The sequence below is a fragment of the Diabrotica virgifera genome, chromosome 6 (genome assembly GCF_917563875.1).
Source record: "Diabrotica virgifera virgifera chromosome 6, PGI_DIABVI_V3a".
Taxonomy (NCBI): domain Eukaryota; kingdom Metazoa; phylum Arthropoda; class Insecta; order Coleoptera; family Chrysomelidae; genus Diabrotica; species Diabrotica virgifera.
Window position 1 is genome coordinate 33974132 of NC_065448.1, and position 20118 is coordinate 33994249.

At 32.7% G+C, this 20118-nt stretch overlaps 1 protein-coding gene across 4 annotated transcripts in view; it reads left to right on the top strand.

Moving 5' to 3' along the window:
* The window catches only part of LOC114325306 (homeobox protein homothorax), a 675897-nt gene that overhangs the window by 130810 nt on the left and 524969 nt on the right, over nucleotides 1–20118 (top strand). For all 4 annotated transcript variants that reach the window (XM_050653960.1, XM_028273338.2, XM_050653961.1 and 1 more), the window contains one exon: nucleotides 7895–8036. In XM_050653960.1, the coding sequence (XP_050509917.1) occupies nucleotides 7895–8036 (142 nt within the window). The remainder of the gene's footprint in view (nucleotides 1–7894; nucleotides 8037–20118) is intronic.

Consider the following 20118-nt stretch of genomic DNA (forward strand, 5'->3'; position numbering starts at 1 on the left):
TTGCACAGTTTCTGGTCATTTTTAATGTAGGTAGAATTTTTTGAAGTTATACTTCTTTAGGCGCGATTGAAAGTGAATTTTTATTATCACACGCGCCTGCGCACACCGACAGTATGAAGTTAGTTGCTAAATCTTTCAATGTATGTATGTATCAGCTCAAATAAGGTGCGAAAAGAATTAGTGTTTTTAGTAAATATATTTATTATATTTTTTGTGTCTTTGGATTTGTCTTGCTCGGGATTAAGATAATAAGTATTATTAAAACATTTTTATTTTTATACTCCACTTGATCTATTTGTCACCGTGATTGTAATTATGTCCGAGAAGTGATGTAAACAGAGCGGTGGTAGGTCATTGGTAGAGCATTCGACTACAGATCGAGAGGTCCCGCTTTCAAAACCGGACAATTCATATTCCTTCTTCTTTTTTTTTGGTATTGTTTTAATAAAATTTTTTTGAAAGTATTAAGTATTAAAATTAGTTTAATATTTAAATAAAATACAAATAAACTGTTTAAAGTATATTTATTTGGTTGATATCATATAATAGAAGTACCTATAACTTCTTACGTGCGTACAAAGTACACACACATTCTTTTTTTTTGTCAATTATGATTCATTAGAGTGATAACAAAGATCAACCTGTACCTAGTTCTCCTTCAAGGTTTGTAGACCATAACCTTTACATGGGATATTGACCGAGCACTCTAACTTTTTCAGGGAGTATCTCAAGATTTACACTATAGATTTGACTTTGATGCTATTTCTGTCGTAATGTTTTGTCCACTATAACTACAAAGTGACAACTAACCGATCTCGCCTAATATGTTCGATCAGGGGTGTAGCAAGGGCCGGCGTAACATCATCTGATCCAACTGAGAAAGTGCTTGAGGAAGGTCCTCGTTTATTTTTTTCGTAACCATTGCTGTTAGTGATATCGTCCCGTTGATGTGATGATTTGATGTGATGAAATGACTTTCTGTAAAATTCTTCGTTTAAATTTGATAAAATATACTTTCGATTGTCCACTGGCATGTTGATCATATAGATATTTATACGGTTCTGATTTATCTTTTGTGTCCTTTCTCTTCCTGTCTTTTTTGGCGACCTTGTGGTTTTAAAGATCTATGTCTTTTCTTATTAACCGTTAATAAATAGTTTTCTGTTCTTCTTTATTTTTCTTGATCGTCGTTTGACTTCCACCAGATCTTTTTATTGTCAAACTTGTTTCCTGGGGTTTTAGAAGTATTTTCAGTTGCAGTAATTTCAACACTAGTACTGCCATATTTCTCCAAATAGTTTTAGAACCTCCTCTCGTGTTCCAGATCATTTTTCTACTAATTTCGCTTTGAACAACCCTTCTCTGTCATCTTTTAATATCCGTCCGATATTTTTGTTCCATTTCGCTTCTCTCTACAGTCTCCAGTACAACTAACTTATGTTTTTGGCTTATGCTTTTAGTTGATGTAAGAAATAAAGAATTAACTGGTTAATTAATAGAAATTGCAAAAAATGAAATGTATATGGAAGTAAATCTACGAACAGCTAATAGCACAACTCAACACAATTATCAGCACAAGGAATTTACTTTAAATAAACCACTTACCCTTTATTATTGCAATATTATCGTTGTTAGAAATATCGTGATTCGTGCCAGTAACAGTAACTCCGTGGATGGGTTTTTACTGTACACAGAGTGAGGATATTGATGATTCGCATACACTCCGCGGATATTAATAATGTACAATCCGACAAGCGAGACCTGGCGGGGTACCTTGCGCAAAAATACACAACGAGAAATACACAATACGAGAAGGTCACCCGCCAGGTCTCGTTTGTCGGATTGTAATTATGTCCTATTTATGGAACGACGAATCTTTTCCTCCCTTAGCCAAGGAGTAAAGGTTCTAAGTCAAGAAAACGCGTGAGAAATGGGCGGCATGTGGGTTCGCAACCTTGTCGAAGTAATAAAAAATCAAATACACTTAATAATTGGATTAACAATATTCACCGTATTAATATTTAGGAAAAATACTAAATACTTTTCCAAAAAGTCTTACTGACTCTTACTTTGCAATACAATAGGTCATTTTGAGAATGATTTTTCCCAGTTATTGCATATGTCATAATTTTTTCTCTAAAGACTCTTTTGAAAGATTGTCAATCACTAATTAAAAATCACCTTCTATTATCTAAGATCTCTTCGAGAATTTTAAGATATTTCATTAATTCCAAGTGCTAAAAGTACTGCTTTTACAATACATGAATTCGAGATGTATTCCGTAATTTTAAAACAAATAGCCTCTTCAATAAACTGATAATTAATCACTTAACACTCTAAATTTTCATGTTAATCATTCTTTATGACTGTATTACTCAGTTCAAATATTAACCAACCAACTGGTAAGCATCTTCAAATATTCTTCTGTCAATACTCACCTCGGCTGGTGTAGTGTTTTAGTCCTGCAGGTAAAAAACCAGAAATATTTGGTCACCTCGTACCCATCTACACAAACCCAATATTTAACCATTGCGTCGCCGTCGTCGAATAATATTTATTTAGAGGTGTTAGGAATTGGCATTTATATCTGTCCATTAAGTGTGTCTAGTTTGCTAACTTAAACGGTGCATATAAAGACGATTCATCGTAACCATAAAAACAGTCATATGGTTCTACTTAGACATGAATGTAAAGAGGAAATAAAAACGAAAAAAAGGCAATGGGGCCTGTTAGGAATTATTTACGGATTTGGTAAGGAGTTCAGCGGCGGGTGACATGTGTTTTATTTCATTTGATTTGTATCTGAATAATGATCTAAAAATACATCAATGCAGTAGTATTTGTCATACAGTTATTTAGTTTTCATAAGCTTCAAGTCAATATACAATTTTTCAAATTTTTTTCAAAATTTTTATTTTTTTAAATTTTAAAGTCACGAAAATATGGAACAACACTGACATTACAAAAAACACAAAATTAAGCCTTGTTCCAATTCGAAGGGTATAATGGCATTTGAAATGGTCTACTGTAGAATGTGGCGCATACCATGGATCCCGCATCGCAGAAATAACTCAATACTAGAAGAACTTAACATAAAAACTAGACTCAACCAAAATATACTGAGATATTTACGAATAATATACTGAAAAAATGAAATATAACTAAATATACTGAACGAATTAACGAATGATAGTTGAAAGCAACGTAGCGGGCAAAAGATCCAGACGAAGATATCCATTAGGTACGATACTCAGGCCAAATAATGGGCATGACTCATATAACGACAATTTATATCGCACCCTCAGTGCAAGACTGCATTAAGTCAAAATAAGTAAGTTTCGAGATAAAGACGATTTTGTTTATTTTCGTGCTAATATCGGTGAAATAAGACACAAATTTTAGGAAAAATTAACATTTAATTATGATTTTGCATGCTTTTCAGCCTATATTACATTAACCAAAAATAGAAATTTAAATAAAATAATGTTAACGCAAAAAAAATTAGGAATTTCAAAGTTACAACACTTTTGCACGGTAAAAATTGTTAATCACTACAAATTTAGTATTAGAATTTCAAAGTTACAACAGTTTTGCACGGAGAAAATTGTAAAAAGCGTAGACATTTACTTTTACAGTAAAACCTGTGTTACCGGCCACCTGCCAACAACGGCCATCTGTACTAACGGCCAGTTTAAAAATTACAAAAACCAATTATGTACAGTAAAACTTGTGTTAACGGCCACCTGTCAAAACCGGCCACCTGAACTAGCCGGCCAGCTTCAAAGTTCCCCAAACCAAAATTTTTGGACTACAAAACCTGGTATTAGCGGCCACCTTTTTATATCGGCCAATAGTTCTGTCATTTTTAGTGACCGTTATTGACAGGTTTTACTATATATCTAGACTACAAAAACTGGCATTACCGGCCACCTTTCTATATCGGCCAATAGTTCTTTCATTTTTAGTGGCCGTTGCTGACAGGTTTTACCGTAGTTGTTGTCCTCTTCTCGTACATCATCTTGTGCCAAAATATTTTTATAAAACTATGGTGGGCTTCTGGTATCATACCCGAATGGCATAAGTATACCAAATCTTTTTTTTTGGCCATTTGAATTTTTGGCTGTTCTTTGGTTGTTCTTTGGTAAGTTTTCTGAGAATAGATATTTTTGACCTCTCAGCATTGTCAATACACAAGTTTTAAGACAACTGTTTTTCCTTTTAAAATCATATGGAAAATAAATATAATACAGTAAAACCTGTGTTAACGGCCACCTGTCAAAACCGGCCACCTGAACTAGCCGGCCAGCTTCAAAGTTCCCCAAACCAAAATTTTTGGACTACAAAACCTGGTATTAACGGCCACCTTTTTATATCGGGCAATAGTTCTGTCATTTTTAGTGACCGTTATTGACAGGTCTTACTGTATTACACAAAGGACATAAAATTTACATGAATAGATTGGTCTCGAAAATCTTTGTTTATTGCCTCAGCCGTTAATGAATTACGTAGACGCTCTGTATATTAAAATTAAACACCACAGATATAGATATTAAAATAACAAATATCTTACTTTTTTCATTGCTTGTTATCAAATCTGTTGCAATGTTCCGTGCAAAACTGTTACATTAGAGTTACAACAGTTTTGCACGGAACTTACGTTCAAAAACGCAAAATAGTTAAACTGTTGTTGTTGTAATCTTTAGCCCATTAAGAATTTGAAAGTTACTAAAGTTTTACAGGGGATAAATATGCATGTTTACAATCGAATTCCATGATTACTTCATTTTCATAAAATTTTGAGTTACTGCAGTCTTGCACTGAGGGTGCGATATGTTCTTGAATATTTTTCTGTCTCCCCTTAACTTTTCTTTTATTCGCTATATTCCTATGCAAAGACGGTTCTTCATCTCTAATATCTTTGATCATGTAGATTGTAGATTGCCAAGGAGTCGTTTCACTTTGTAGACCTTTCCACTGCAATTGTCACAATCTTTTGTGTTTACTTAACATACGATAATTTAGTCCAAAAGATCTAGGCTTCTAAGAAAGACGGTTGGGCTAAAATATTTTTGACTGTTTTCGCAGAATCTACATGTTAATAATAATATTCGAGTATAAAGTGTTTAGAAAGAACACTGTTGATTCGGGTCTCGGTGAATTCGTAACTATTTTAATCCCCCATCCTAATTACAGGCCAACTCGTAACTCTGGCGCGCAGGTAATTCTTCGATAACCCACTAACTACCGGTGAATTAGTAACTTTCATTTTTAAGTAATGTTGATAATTGAATACCGGTATTCCAGGTATGTACCTGTAAAAATTACTCTCTTTGAAGGTGGTGTAAAAGGTATTCATCATTTATGTATGGTCTCTTGGAAGAGTTACTAGAGAAAATCCAAATAAATTTTGTGAAAATGACTGATATTCTTGTAACAGATAACAGATTTCGTAATGAGTGCACGTGGGTGTAAGTTATTGGTGGTAAATAATTTTAAATTTCGATTAAAGAAAGTGCTAAAAAGTGGAAAACATTTATGGTACTGTTCTGCATCTGGTTGCAAGGCAACCTGTTATACCGACGGAATCATACGGCCTGCTATCATACGGCCCCTATTTTCATTTAAAAAAATCATCGATTGCGTCATCACGCCCAGATGGATGACGTCACTAGTATGATATGTATCTAAAAAAATTATAATTTAAAAATAAAAATCGACTTATTTCGGGATTTATCTCCAGAGACGCCCATTCTCGAGAAAATGGATTTATTCCAACTCAAACGTCCTCACTCTATTTGTTTATAAGCCAAAAAATTGTTTATAACTTTAAAACAGTGCAGAGGCCTCTTAGATAATCCGATTTTAATTCTGTAAAGTGTATTAGATAGGTAGAGAGCCTCTTTATATGTGAAAAAATTAGCAAACTTCTAAATGGTCTACTTTCTGTTCAGAAAGTTTTTAAAAAATTTGAACTTTTTTAAAAAAATTTAGATTGCAAAATTATTATGCAAAATCTATCAGGTCGATTTTAATGACGATTTAAGTATGTTATAAGGATTTTCTATGCGAATTACGAAGGTTCTAAGTGCAACCAAAGTTGTTGAAAAACACTGAATAAAAAGAGGCTTATTTTGCCCCCTTATTTTGTATTTATTGCTATTTTGCAGAAAGGGTAATAATTTAAGACATTTTTAACTAGTCGTATATCATAAAAAATTCAATTATCATTATTTTAATTCCCTACGACATTGCTCCAAAATGAATCGTTTTAAAGTTATAAGAAAAGAATGTAGAAAAAAATTAATGTTTTTCGAAATTTTTAAATATTTTAATTTTTTTATTAATGTTCCGGGCATATTTGAGAAGGAGCATAAGTCAATTATTATTATTGAAGTTGTCACCTAACTTAATCTGCAAAAATCCGAATGCCACCTCGAACATCCACAAATAGACGTTTTTTTACAGATCCGCCCTGGTCTATACATATAATATTGTTTCAATCAAAAGTGATTTCAATTTTTGTTTTTTTTTATAGGTACATATAATACACAACATGTTTTTAAGCAAACCAAGAACCATTCGCTTACATAAAAATATATGCTATATGCCCCGTGTTGGCTTAATCCGTTACTGTTCAAATTTATTTCTTACCTTTTAACCTAATGGTTTCGAATTCACCTGTATAAAGTTGCGAGTTGGTCAGGTAGAAAAGTTACGAATTGGCCGGTGTACATTTTGATTTAAAAAAGTTTGTCATTAAGAGTTACGAGTTGGCGCGTGTCCCTTGATTCCTATATCAGTTTTCTGAAGTTGAATACTTTTCCGTATAACGAGCATGGTTGTAGTAACTTTTATGCTTGCCTTTGGTCTGGAATATTTTCACAATCACCATCATCATCATCATCAGTGATACTACAGTGATACTACTAATTGAACCTAGATCTTTCCCAGTCTATTCACGATTCTTTTCTGTCCATTGTCAACCGTTGCCTTTTTGCTGCACCGATCTTCCTTGCGTCTTCCTCCACACCATCTCTTCATTTCAGTCTTGTTCTAATCCTAATTCTATTTCCTACTGATATCTCGAACAAGGTTCGTCTAGGTAAGTAATTATCATTAAATTTATTCTTGACACATGTCCACATGTCCAGTTCATCTAAGCCTACATATTTTTTAAAAGATATATTCCTACATTATATCGGCTTCTCCAAATACCATTCTTACATATCGCACCGATTATATTCTTCTTAGCATCTTCTTTTTGAAGAGGAGCGGACGATCTGCGTCTGTTTTGGAGATGGTCCAGGTTGAGTGTTGCTTTTTCACGATAGGTTGAACTAAGTTCCTTTTCATAGTTTTTCATAATGTTCTACTATACTATTTATAGCTTCTTCATTCTTCACTCGCAAGACTACCAGCAATATCGTTACCAGCAATTACTAGGAAACTTTTACTAATAATCCTATTTACGGTGTTAAAGGAATATTTGTGAGGTTCTGATAGTGTGGGATTTGGGACCAGTAACCCACATTCCCTCTTTTCCAGAGTTTTTGGCTTATCAGTAAAGTAAATATGAAACGTATAAAATTAAGGTGAGATCACAATAATATTATAATAGATTTCCCCGTCAAACGAAAGTTTTTATTTCCTGTGTTCCAATAACATTTTTTGAATTATCTCACTGTTTGTCCAATATTAAGATTTGAAACAACTTTTTCAACAAAGGAATTATTTTCTGATATACTTTCACATAATACGAGTAGTATCCGTTATAAGTTACTTAAAAAAAATTATAGAACAAACAAATGTGGTTGTCATTATTAAATACATATATACATACCGACATGTTATTTATGTTTGAAAGCTTACTAACGAACTTTTTTTCTCTTTCCAGACATCCTCTATTTCCTTTATTGGCTTTAATTTTTGAAAAATGTGAGTTAGCAACATGTACACCCCGGGAACCGGGGGTTGCGGGGGGAGACGTCTGTTCCTCAGAATCATTTAACGAAGATATAGCAGTTTTTTCAAAACAGGTAAGTTTTCCTCATAATCTATATAAATTAAGGGAATGCGGGTATCCTATTTTAGTGGAATAGCATTTAAATGAAACATTAATAATTTGTAGTTGTGAAAAATGAAAAAGGGGTCACATAAATATAGGGATTATCATTTTATCTGGGTCATTTTATTCTAGTTACACGGTAGAATTTACATAAAATTTCAAATTATAATAATTTATGTTACATAATTATAAGACTAAAACCACGTATTATAAGACCTTTTTTCTACAAGACATGAAACTATAAGTATATAACGACTTAATGTCAATTGCAGTAGTTTCTGACATTTTCTCAAATATACCCCTTGATTGTTTGGTATCTCGGCTTGTAACATATATGTTTAATAACAGAGGGCTTCGGTATCCTCCTTGTCCGATTCCTTTCTTTACTTTGAATTATTTCCATGATTCTCTATCATATTAAGTTTGTTTCTAGTGGTTTTGGTAACTTCCTAGACCTCAGCATCGTAGAGTGTAATGCTTTCAGTATTGATTTCTTCTTTATGCTATCTGAATAATACGATTCCAGAAGCTTTGCAAAATAGGTGCTTGTTTCGTCCATTATCTCTTAGTTCGGACTGAATTTTTTATTTAAGAGCCATCTATTCAGATTTGGGAACACATAGTAATCGAAGGGAACCAAATCGGGAGAATAAGTTGGATGAGGCCCAATTGAATGGGGTTTCAACTAAGACCTAACAGCAAGGATAATGAAGTGACCGTTCAGATAGTCATCTTTAGATATTGTTTAGATATCCTGATTTTTATGGTTTTAAAAGTATTTTAGGTGGAGAAATTGTATTGGATACCTCGTAAGCGACTCGTTTTTACCGTATCCCGCGTAATTGTACTAAATGACTTGTTTGACTTTTTTCTATGGCAAACTCCTTTTTTCCTCTGTATACTCAGCGGAATTCCAGCGAATTATAATCCTATAACCGACGAACGGTAAGCATTCTGAGATAAATAAGGAGAATACTAAAAGCGTATTGAATTTTAGAAACACACAGCAAACACTGGCATCTCATAAATGGTTTTATGTATGTAGAGAATGTTTATGGTAGTCATTACTTCAATTACAAAATCTTTACAGGGTATTAGATGTTTTCGCGGTAATGTTACTACCAGTATAGTGAATGAGTGAGCATTCTTCACGAAATTACTTTTGTAATGAATATATGCGGCGTTGAAAACGATTAAGAGACCAATTTTGATTTCTAAGTGTTTATTTTATAAATGCGAAATGGAACATGGGAAATGGAGAAACTTTCAATGAAGATTATTGGTTTGGTAAAACCGTGTCATCAGTGTTAGCTTACCCTCATATTCAGTTGTATAAGCGTATAATTTTTTAATATGTAGTACGTAAGTGGTTCCATGACACCTCGTAACGCGACAGTTCGTAACCGGACAATAAATGGTAACGGACAATTCGTAACAGTGACAGTTCGTAACGGCGACACTTCGTAACTATACAAATTCGTAACGGACAATTCGTAACGTCCAAATTGAATTCTTCTGTTTTTTCTTGTTAACGTGGAAACTAACTGTTATTACATTTATAAATGAAATTATCTTTATCAATTTAACGAATCAGTATCAGAATAAACATTTTTAAAATTATAATCTTTCCTTTACAAAATGTTTACTTAGAAAGTTGGGAATGTCTAGAGACAGTTGTCGGCTTAAAGATTTCATAAATTACTTCATTATTCCTTATTCTAGGTAAATGCAAATTTAAGGAACAATAAGAGGGATAAAATTTAAAAATATTGTTTAAAAGTTGTATGTATGTATTTAAATATTTGTTGTGTTTAAAGACTCTTAATATATTCTGAAACACGAATTATAAAATGTGTTAAACATGTTTATACCGGTACTGATTCATTAAATTAATAAACATAAAACAGTTACTTTCCACGTTAACAAAAATAAACAGAATAATTCAGTTTTGACGTTACGAATTGCCCGTTACGAATTTGTATAGTTACGAACTGTCGCCGTTACGAGTTGTCCTTTACCAATTGTCCGGTTACGAATTGTCGCGTTACGAGATGTCTGGTCACGTACGTATGTAAGTACCTTAACCAAATTTTTAGATGATGAATGTCAAATGGTCAAATATTCTTTGACCTACTAATCTTTAACAGTTTTCCTTTAAAACCACATTAATAATTCTATATTATATATACTAAGGATTTCCTCATTGTTCACTGTATTCCTTCACTCAATCGTTCTCTCCAGCTCTTTCTGTCTTGCCAGTCCCCTTCATGTAGATTTATTTCCATTGCTTCGTCCAGTTCATCTTCGAAAGATCTTCTATTTATCCAACGATTGTGGTCTGCTCTTCTGACATGTCCGTTCCAGGTTAATCTCTTCTGTTCTATATAGTATATTATATCTGAGTTCATTTCCATTCTTCTGTTATTTATTCTATCTCTTCTTGTTTCTCTGCAGCTTCTCCTTAGAAATTCCATCTCTGTTGCTCTCATTCATAATTCTCCAAACTCAATAAATTATAAAACTGTATAAACCTGCAAATAGTTAGGGGTACTGTTCAATACCAAGGAAAATGTTAAAGACAGTTTTTGTTTTTATTTGATCCAGAGTTGGAACACCATCTCCAGATAGCTATTTCTGCATCTATGTGTCTTCAGTGGCGCTATGCAGTCACAACTCTAAACCAAATATCAACACCTTGCCTATTTAAGGAAAATAGTAAAACGAACATCCGGACAAGAATAAGTAAAGGTAGAGCAATGAGACAAAACCTCAACTTTTTTTTGGTAAAAGACAATAATTTATCTGGTTGTCTGATAAATAACCTCCTTCGCCAATTAGGAGAATGCGATTACAAAGAAAAACATTAGTTCTAGAAAGTCTAACCTTTTTTAGGTATGCATGTAAAATTTTAGCAAGACGCGGTCATTTCTATATTTTTGACAGCTGCATAAAATTTTGGTGTTTGGAAAAATGACTCATATGGAGAAAAACGATTCTCGATCTTTCATATTATTTGAGAAATGAAACGGCGAAGGAAATAAAAGATAAGCTGAATAAATATTATGGGACTAAGCTCCTTCAGAATACGCTGTCAAATTTTGGTTCCGTGAATTTTGTAGTGGCCGTATATCTACATAGGATAAACCACGTTCTGGACGGCCAACCATTAGTTCAGAGAAATAAGGAAAAAAAATATCCTGTTGATGACACAACCCCCTCCAGGCCGAAACTAAATTTTTTGAGTAGTATGGACATCTATATTAATAACCTATATGTTTCCTGCAGCCGATTTTGATGATATACATAGTTATAAACAAATGAAGATCAAAAAACGGTAAATTTTTGTTTTTTTTTCGTCTATTACCAAAAAATTAAGCATTTTAAACAAATTTGAGAGTAAGAAACTTATAAATGGTATAAAAAACTTCAATATGGCGTTCGCTGAATATGTCTATCCTTATTGGTTGCTTAGAAAATTGCAAAATAAATCATAAATTTTACTTTTTATAAATATTCATAACTTATGTAAAAATTAACTTAGAACCTTATTACACGTAATGCTGAGACTTCTGGTGCTTAAATCATACCTTAAATTCCAAAGCCATCGGTCAAATAGTTTAAAAGTTATTTAATTTGTTCATCCCAAATTAACTTTTTTTGCAACACTATAAGTAAAAATATGATGAAGTTACAGTAATACTTTGGATAGTTTATGAAAGAAGACGATTTACACTATTAATTTGATTAAAAAAAATGACAAAAAATAATTCTAAATATTGCAAAATTATTTTGCAAGAACATGTGAATTAAAAAAAGGGGGGCTAACTTCGCCCCTAATTGTCCTAGGACAATTGTTTTTCTTTCTAAATTTGTATAAAAATTCAGTCTTTCTAAATATGAAAAATATTTTTTCTACGGGTAACGGTTAAAAAGTTAGTCTAATTGTTTATAAGTAAGCAAAAAATCGACATGTTTTTGCAAAATAATTTTACACTGTTTAAAATTACTTTTTGTCATTTTTTTAATTAAGTTAATAGTATAAATGTTCTTCTGTCATAAACTGTCCGAAGTATTACTGTAACCTCATAATTTTCTGACTTAGAGGGTTGCAAAAAAAATGAATTTGGGATAAACAAATTAAATAACTTTTAAACTATTTGACCAATTGCTTTGAAATTTAAAATATAACTTAAGCACAAGAAGTCTCAGCATTCCGTGTAATAAGAAGGTTCTAACTTATTTTTTACACAAGTTATGAACATTTATAAAATCTCAAAATGTATGACTTATTTTGTAATTTTCTAAGCAACAAATATAAGGATAGACATATTCAGTGAACGCCATATTGAAGTTTTTTATATGATTTATGAGTTTTTTATTCTCAAATTTGTTTAGAATGCTTCACTTTTTAGTAATAGACGAAAAAAGCGAAAATTTACCGTTTTTTGGTCTTCATTTGTTTATAACTATGTATATGTTACAGTTCAAGTTGATTATCCAGTTGGAGTTGACTCCAACTAGTTGGAGTCGACTCTAACGGCTGGTTTCAGTAAAAGTTGATTATAAATATAAAATGAAGATTTATATTCAACATTTACTAGTAAAAGTAGACTCCAACTAGGAAAAGTATACTCTTCCCAATGCCATTTAGTAAAAGTTGATTCTGATTCACACAAACAGCCGATTCTAAAAATTAAATTAATGTTACTGAATATGTTCAAATTAGTCTAGGCTGTATCGTCGTCCCCGTTAGTGAAATTACTCCGATTCGAATTTTTTGCACAAACTTACTCAAAAAGAGGTCCTTATAACAAATCTACTGGGTGCCAGGCAGTACCTTGATCAATAAATTGTTTAAACAATTTTTTTTAGACAAATTCACAAAAATAATTTTTTCACTTCGAACAATTTTTTTTAGATCATTTGAGTTATTCTGAGCAAAAAAAGGTATTTTGTGATTTTTCTCTAAAATTGATTGTTGTCGAGTTATACGCGATTTAAAATTTGAAAAATGCAAAAATAGCCATTTTCAAGGCTTAATAACTCGGTTAAAATCCATTATTATGAAAGTCAGAAAGTGACCAAATCAAAGTTTATAGCCCCCTGTACAAGATCCAGCAGAAATTTTTGTCACTATTTTATTACTAAGCTTTATCTTTAATTATTAACAATGAGCGCTAAGTGCGTATTAGGCGGCCGTCAATGGTGAGTGCTCCAGAGATGCACCATTTGGGCCGTCCAATGGTGAATCTCACTCGCACTCACATTGACGGCCGCCTCAATACGCGCTTAGCGCTCATTGTTGATAATTAGAAATAATATCTTATTAATGAAATAATGACAAAAATTTCTTCAGGATCTTATAGAGGTAGCTTTAATCTTTGATTTTTTTTAGTTTCTGACTTTCATAATATACAGTGAGCACGTAAAGGTTGGAATAAATTCATTTTCTCGAGAATGGACGATTTTAGAAAGAAATCCCGAAACAGGTCAATTTTTATTTTTAAATTACGACTTCTTGGCATATATACCATAGTAGTGACGTCACCCATCTGGGCGTGATGACGTCATCGATGATTTTTTTAAATGGGAATAGGGGTCTTGTGATAGCTCATTTGAAAGGTAATTCAATTCTATATTCAATAATATAACTAATAACACAATTTTTTATACAGGGTGCCCAAATTTTTTTGATTAAATTTACTGACAAAAAGACGAATGCAAGTAATTTATTTAATTCAAAATACATTTTACTGCTCTCATAAAACAGAATAAAATGTTTATTTGAAAAATAATCATTGCTTTACGCTTAAATTAAATGTTCAAACTGTCAAGAGGAAGGTGGGTGGCTGCTTTAATACTGAATTGAAGCAAAAAACAATGATTTTATTTGTCAAATACACATTATTTCCTGTTTTCTGATAGGAGTAAAATGTATTATGAGTTAAATAAATTACACATTCTTCTTTTTGTCAAAAAATTTAATTAAAAAAAAAATATTTTTTGGACACCCTGTATAAATAATAATGTTAATGTTTATATTACTGAATAGAAAATTGAATTACCTTTCAAATGAGCTATCACATGACCCCTATTCTCATTTAAAAAAACGTAGATGACGTCATCATTCTAGAAATTAAATGTTACTGGAAATAATTATGTTCAAATTGTGATACTTATATTCTAGGCTGTATCGTCGCCTCCGATAGGTAAATTATTCCAGTTCGATTTTTTTGCACAAACTTACTCAAAAAGAGGTCCTTATAACGAATCCACAGGGTGTCAGATGGTACTGTGGTCGAAAAATTGTTTAAACAACTTTTTTAAACAAACTCACAAAAAAAATTCATTTAGAACAATTTTCTTTACATCATTTGGGTCATTCGGAGCAAGGTCAAAAGAGGTCTATTGTGATTTTTCTGTAAAATTTATTGTTCATACTTGTTTATTGTTATATTTATTTCAAAATACGAAAATGACCATTTTCAAGGCTTAATAACTCAGTTAAAAATTATATTAGTCACCGAAAGTGACGAGAAAGTCACCGAAAGTCACGAGAAAGTCCGAAAGTCACCAAATAAAATTTTAACGACCCCCCTACAAGATACTGAAGAAATTTTTGTTATTATTTTATTACTAAGCGGTTATTTTTAATTATTAACAATGAGCACTAGGAACGTATTGACGTAGCTATCAATGTGAGTGCGAGTGAAATGCACCATTGCACCATTTTGACATTTGAAAATTCAAACTTCTGTCAAACCACAAAAACACTTTTTTTGTAATTTATTGCTCACATGTCAATGACAAGGCGAAAGTTCTTCTTCTTGTGGTGCTTTCTCCTTTAGTGGAGGTTAGCGACTACACTGGCAAATCTGTCTCTGTCCAATGCGGCTCTAAACAAAGATGTTGAATCAAGGCCGGTCCAGTCTCTGATATTTCTAAGCCATGAAATCTGGCGCCTACCGGGACCCCGTTTTCTTACAATCTTACCCTGGATGATCAGTTGCGTGAGGCGGTACTTTTCGTTTCTCATTATGTGTCCCAGGTAGCTAACTTTTCTGACTTTAATGATTTTTAGCAGTTCCCTACCTGTACCTATTCTCCTCAGAACATATTCGTTGGTGGTGTTGGTTGTCCAAGGTATTTTCAAGTCACTTCTATAAAGCCAGAGTTCAAAGGCGTCCAACTTGTTCATCAGTATTGTGTTGTGTCCAGGCCTTCGTTCCATACAAAAGTATTGACCACACATAGTAATGCAGAAAACGACATCTAAGGCTGATATTAATGCTACTGTTACAAAATAAGCTTTTCATTTTGATAAACCCCTGTCGGGCTACCTGTATTTTCGCTCTTGACTTCTTGTTTATAATCAAGTTTATTGTTGAACCAGCAACCAAGATATTTGTACTGGCTTACGTATTCAAGCTGTTGGTGTTTCACATATTTATTGAAAGAGGTAAATTTTTGTTCCTTGATATTTTTATAACTTTGGTTTTCGCAGAACTGATCTTCATCCCCATTTTTTCACAACTCTCAGTATCCCTATCCAACAGTATCTGCAGACTATAGTCCGAATCAGTCATTAATACTGTGTCATCTGCATAGCGGATGTTATTTACTCTCTGACCGTTTATCCTGATTCCTTCTGAAGAGTGCGATAAAGAGTTCGCAAATATTACCTAAGAGTAGACGTTAAAAGTATGGGTGATAGCACACAACCCTGTCTAACACCTCGTTGTATTTCAATTGGCCTTGACGTATTACCATTGGTCTTTACGATTGCTGCCTGATTCCAATAAATAGCCTCTATAATTTTAGAATCTCTTTTGTCGACTCCGATGTTGTTCAATCTTTCTATCAAGGTCTTGTGCGTCACCCTATCGAACGCTTTTTCAAAATCTATGAAACAGATAAAAAGGTCTGCTTGCTTATCTTTGTGCCAGAGTTTGAAGACAGAATATTGCTTCTCGTGTCCCCATACCTTTCCTGAAGCCAAATTGTTCTTGACCGGTGACCTCATCATATTTTTTATAATACAGTAGAATCTCGGTTATCCGCCATAAACAGGCCGATAGAAGGGCGAATAAGCAAAAATGGCGGATAATAGGGAGCGTTAAATGAAACACAAGTTGAGCCCTTGATGATTTCCAGTCTCCGATAGGAGTGGCACAAGAATAAGAAGAAGAGAATCAGTTTAATTTTGACTGACATTGGACAATAGATAGAATGATTTAGGATGAACGAAAAAAACTAGCGATTTTCATCTGCCTTGCTGATGTATCTCGTTTTTATATTACTTAAGTGGAGCGGCGGATAAAACGGAACGGCGGATAAATGAAGGGCGGATAACCGAGACTCTACTGTATATTCTGTTCTGTATGATACGCAAGAAAAGCTTTAGAATGTTATTTAATAGACTTGTAAGGCGGAAGTCCTGGCATAATCTGGCATTCTTCTTTTTAGGTAGTGGTATGAAGACTGATTCAAGCCATATTTTAGGGATAGTCCCTGTATTGTAAACATTATTAAATAGTCCAAGAAGAAGGTCTAAGTTTTCTCGTTAATTAACTTCAACAGCTCAGCTGGTTTTTCATCTTTTCCTACAGATTTGTTGTTTTTTAGTTGACGTAGAGCATATTCCAGTTCGGACTTCAGTATTGGAAGACCTTCGTCGTTAGTCTTCCCACATGTTTATTTGTTCTTCAGGGCTTGAAATCAGTTTGCCTTCTGCGTTGATTAGATTATTTAGTCCTTGTGAATATGTCGTGCTTGTGAATTCCTGAGTTTCTTATACAGATGGAAGTCATCATGTTTTTTTATATAAGTTTTCGATTTCTTCACATTGTTCTGTTATCCATTTTTCTTTTGCAATTTTTATTTTTTGTTTAATGGTTCTATTTAATGCTTTGTACATTGCTTTGTGCTGTTTGAATTTTCTTCTTTTATCCATTAAATCCAATATTTCCTCTGTCATCCATTTTTGCTTTCGTGGTCGCTGTTTTGTGAGCATTTCAGTTGCCGTTGCAAGGGCGAGTCTGATTTCCTCCCGAAGGCGAAAGTTAAGGATGTTTAATTATATGAAAGTGTGCTAAAAAACAGTGCGAAAAATTAAAAGCCATTTAAAATACATTGTTACTTCAGACACACTTTAAGCCCTTCATGTACTGCTATCTATATTTACAATTTTCACACAATAAAACCTTTACTTACATAATATGAGATAAAGTAGATAAAAATTATTTTTGTGAATTTAACAAAAATTGGTTAAACAATTTTTCGACCGCGGTACCGCGTGACACCCTGTGTATTTGTTATAAGGATGTATTTCTTTGAGTAAGTTTGTGCAAAAAATCGAATCAGAATAATTAACCTAACGGGGACGACGTTACAGACTCTACTAATAAGTAGTTAAAACGGTCAAGACAAAGAAACGCACACTCATCAAAAATGCACTTGAGATTCTCGTATAATCAACATTTACTGAATCGATCCAGGAGGAGTCAACTCCAACTAGTACAAGTTGATTTAAATTTTTAAAATCAACTTTTACTGCTCGTTTCAGTTGGAGTTGACTCCAACTAGTTGGAGTCGACTCTAACTGAGAATCAACTTGAACTGTAACATATATATCATCAAAATCGACTGCAGGAAACATAATATAGGTTATTAATATACACTGTGTCCGTAAAGTATGGAACAAATTCCTTTTTAGCTAAATAGAGCATTTTAAGAAATAATCCTGAAACACGTCGATTTTTGATTTTAATTTACCGTATTTTAAAATAATATTCTAATATACAGGGTGAATTACTTTCGAGTAAGGACGTCACCGTCATTTTTTTTTAAATGGAACACCCCCATTTTGTTTCAATTTTCGGATTACTCTAGCTGAGCTTATTCCAAAAATGTATCACATGTTGATTCAAATTGGTACAGGGTGGACAAAAATACAATAGCTTTGTGTGTGTTCATAAAGTAACGCGTTAGTTAAATTAACAGTATTATCAAAAATACTTATTGTATTTTTGATATTTTAATTAATTTTTGATTTTAATTAATTTGTTATATTGTTTAATTTAATATTTTAATTTAATATCAAAAATTAATTAAAATTTAATATTATGAGTACACACAAAACTATTGTATTTTTGTCGACCCTGTACCAATTTGAATCAACATGTGATACATTTTTGGAATCAGATCAGCTAGAGTAATCCTAAAATTGAGACAAAATGGGGGTGTTCCATTAAAAAAAAATGACGGTGACGTCATTACTCGAAAGTAATTCACCCTGTATATTAGAATATTATTTTAAAATACGGTAAATTAAAATCAAAAATCGACGTGTTTCAGGATTATTTCTTAAAATGCTCTGTTTAGCTAAAAAAGAATTTGTTCCATACTTTACGGACACAGTGTATATGTCCATCCTACTAAAAAAATTTGGTTTCGGCCTGGAGGGGGATGTGTCACGAGTCACGAGAAAAATCTTATTTCTCTGGACTAAATTGCAATTTCATCGGAAAATGTGAAGAAAGTCCACGGCATGGTTCTAGCTGATCATAAATTGAATGGTAGGGGATCCCAAGGGGATTTCGGTCGCTGACCAGCGAATAGAACACACGTGTTTAGCTCGTATCTTAACTCGATTCTCGGGCAGATATAGCAATAAAACAATTGTGTTATACAAAAGTGCAGTGTAACTATAAACCAATATATGTAGGTACATAAATAAACAACCTAATTAGTTAACTAATTATACAGTGAAAAAATCGGAAAAAAGTAATTCCAACGATAAGGAATTAAATTCTTGTGTAAAGTGATAAAAACTTGTGTGATATCGAATATAAACAAAGCAGGTTTTGCAGTAGGTGGAAACAAAACAATATTGTGAATGGTGTATTTCTACAGGAAAATAAAGCATATTAATAAACAGAATCAGCTGTAAGTAGAAAACTTTATTATAATATAATTAATTTTATTATAAACAGATAACCAGGGCCGGATTTTGATTTTGATTTTACCTAGGAATAAAAGTGCTGGAAAATTAGTAACGGCTAGCGCGGGTGCGGGTGGGAATTTGAACTGTGAGTAGAGTTCTCCACGAAACTTCACCCGTGACGCATTGACTAATAACTCTAGCACGAAAAATAACTAGGAATTAAGAACAATGAGTTCAGATAGCGAATTAGATGATGAAATGAAAAGGAGAAGGGAAGAGGAGGAACATCCCAGCAAAAAATCAAAAATAACAGCTAGAACATCACAAAAAACAGATGAAGATAACATAAGTGGAATGGAACAAATGATGAAAATGATGAGGGAATTAGCAATGGATATAAAAGACATAAAAAAAGAACAATATAGATCTGGAGACGAAATCACACAACTAAAGAATGAAATTAAAGAACTGAAAGATCAACAAAGCGGCTACAAAGATGAAATAAAAAAGCTGCGAGAAACAAACGAAAAAGCTATAAATCAAATAGGTCAATTAGAAAAAGAAATTAGTATAGCAAATGAAAAAATAGAGAAATTGGAAAGAGAAAGAAAGAGAAAAAATGTAATAATACAAGGAATAAAAATTGATACAAATGATCAGAAAGTTTTACGAGGGGCTATGGAGAATTTTATGGAAAAAGAGCTACAAGTTTCAGTAGATGTAAATGGAGCAAGGAAAATAGGAGAAAATACTGTCATAGTGGAACTCAACAGCGTGAAAAACAAAATAGAAGTAATGAAAAATAAAAGTAAATTAAAAACCAAAAAGGACGAAAGAATCTATATTAATGATGATATGTCAAAAGAAGAAAGAATTATTCAGAAAGAAATTAGAAGCAAGGCTATGGTAGAGAGGCATAATGGAAAAAATGTAAAAATAGGATACCAGAAGCTAATCATTAATGGTGAAATATGGACATGGAATAACAGCCAACAACAACTCATAAAAGAGAAAAATATACAACCAAAAAACTAGCAATACAACGAAAGCAGACTGAAATAACGGAGACGACATGGCAAAGTACAGGTACACGAAATAGACAAAATGT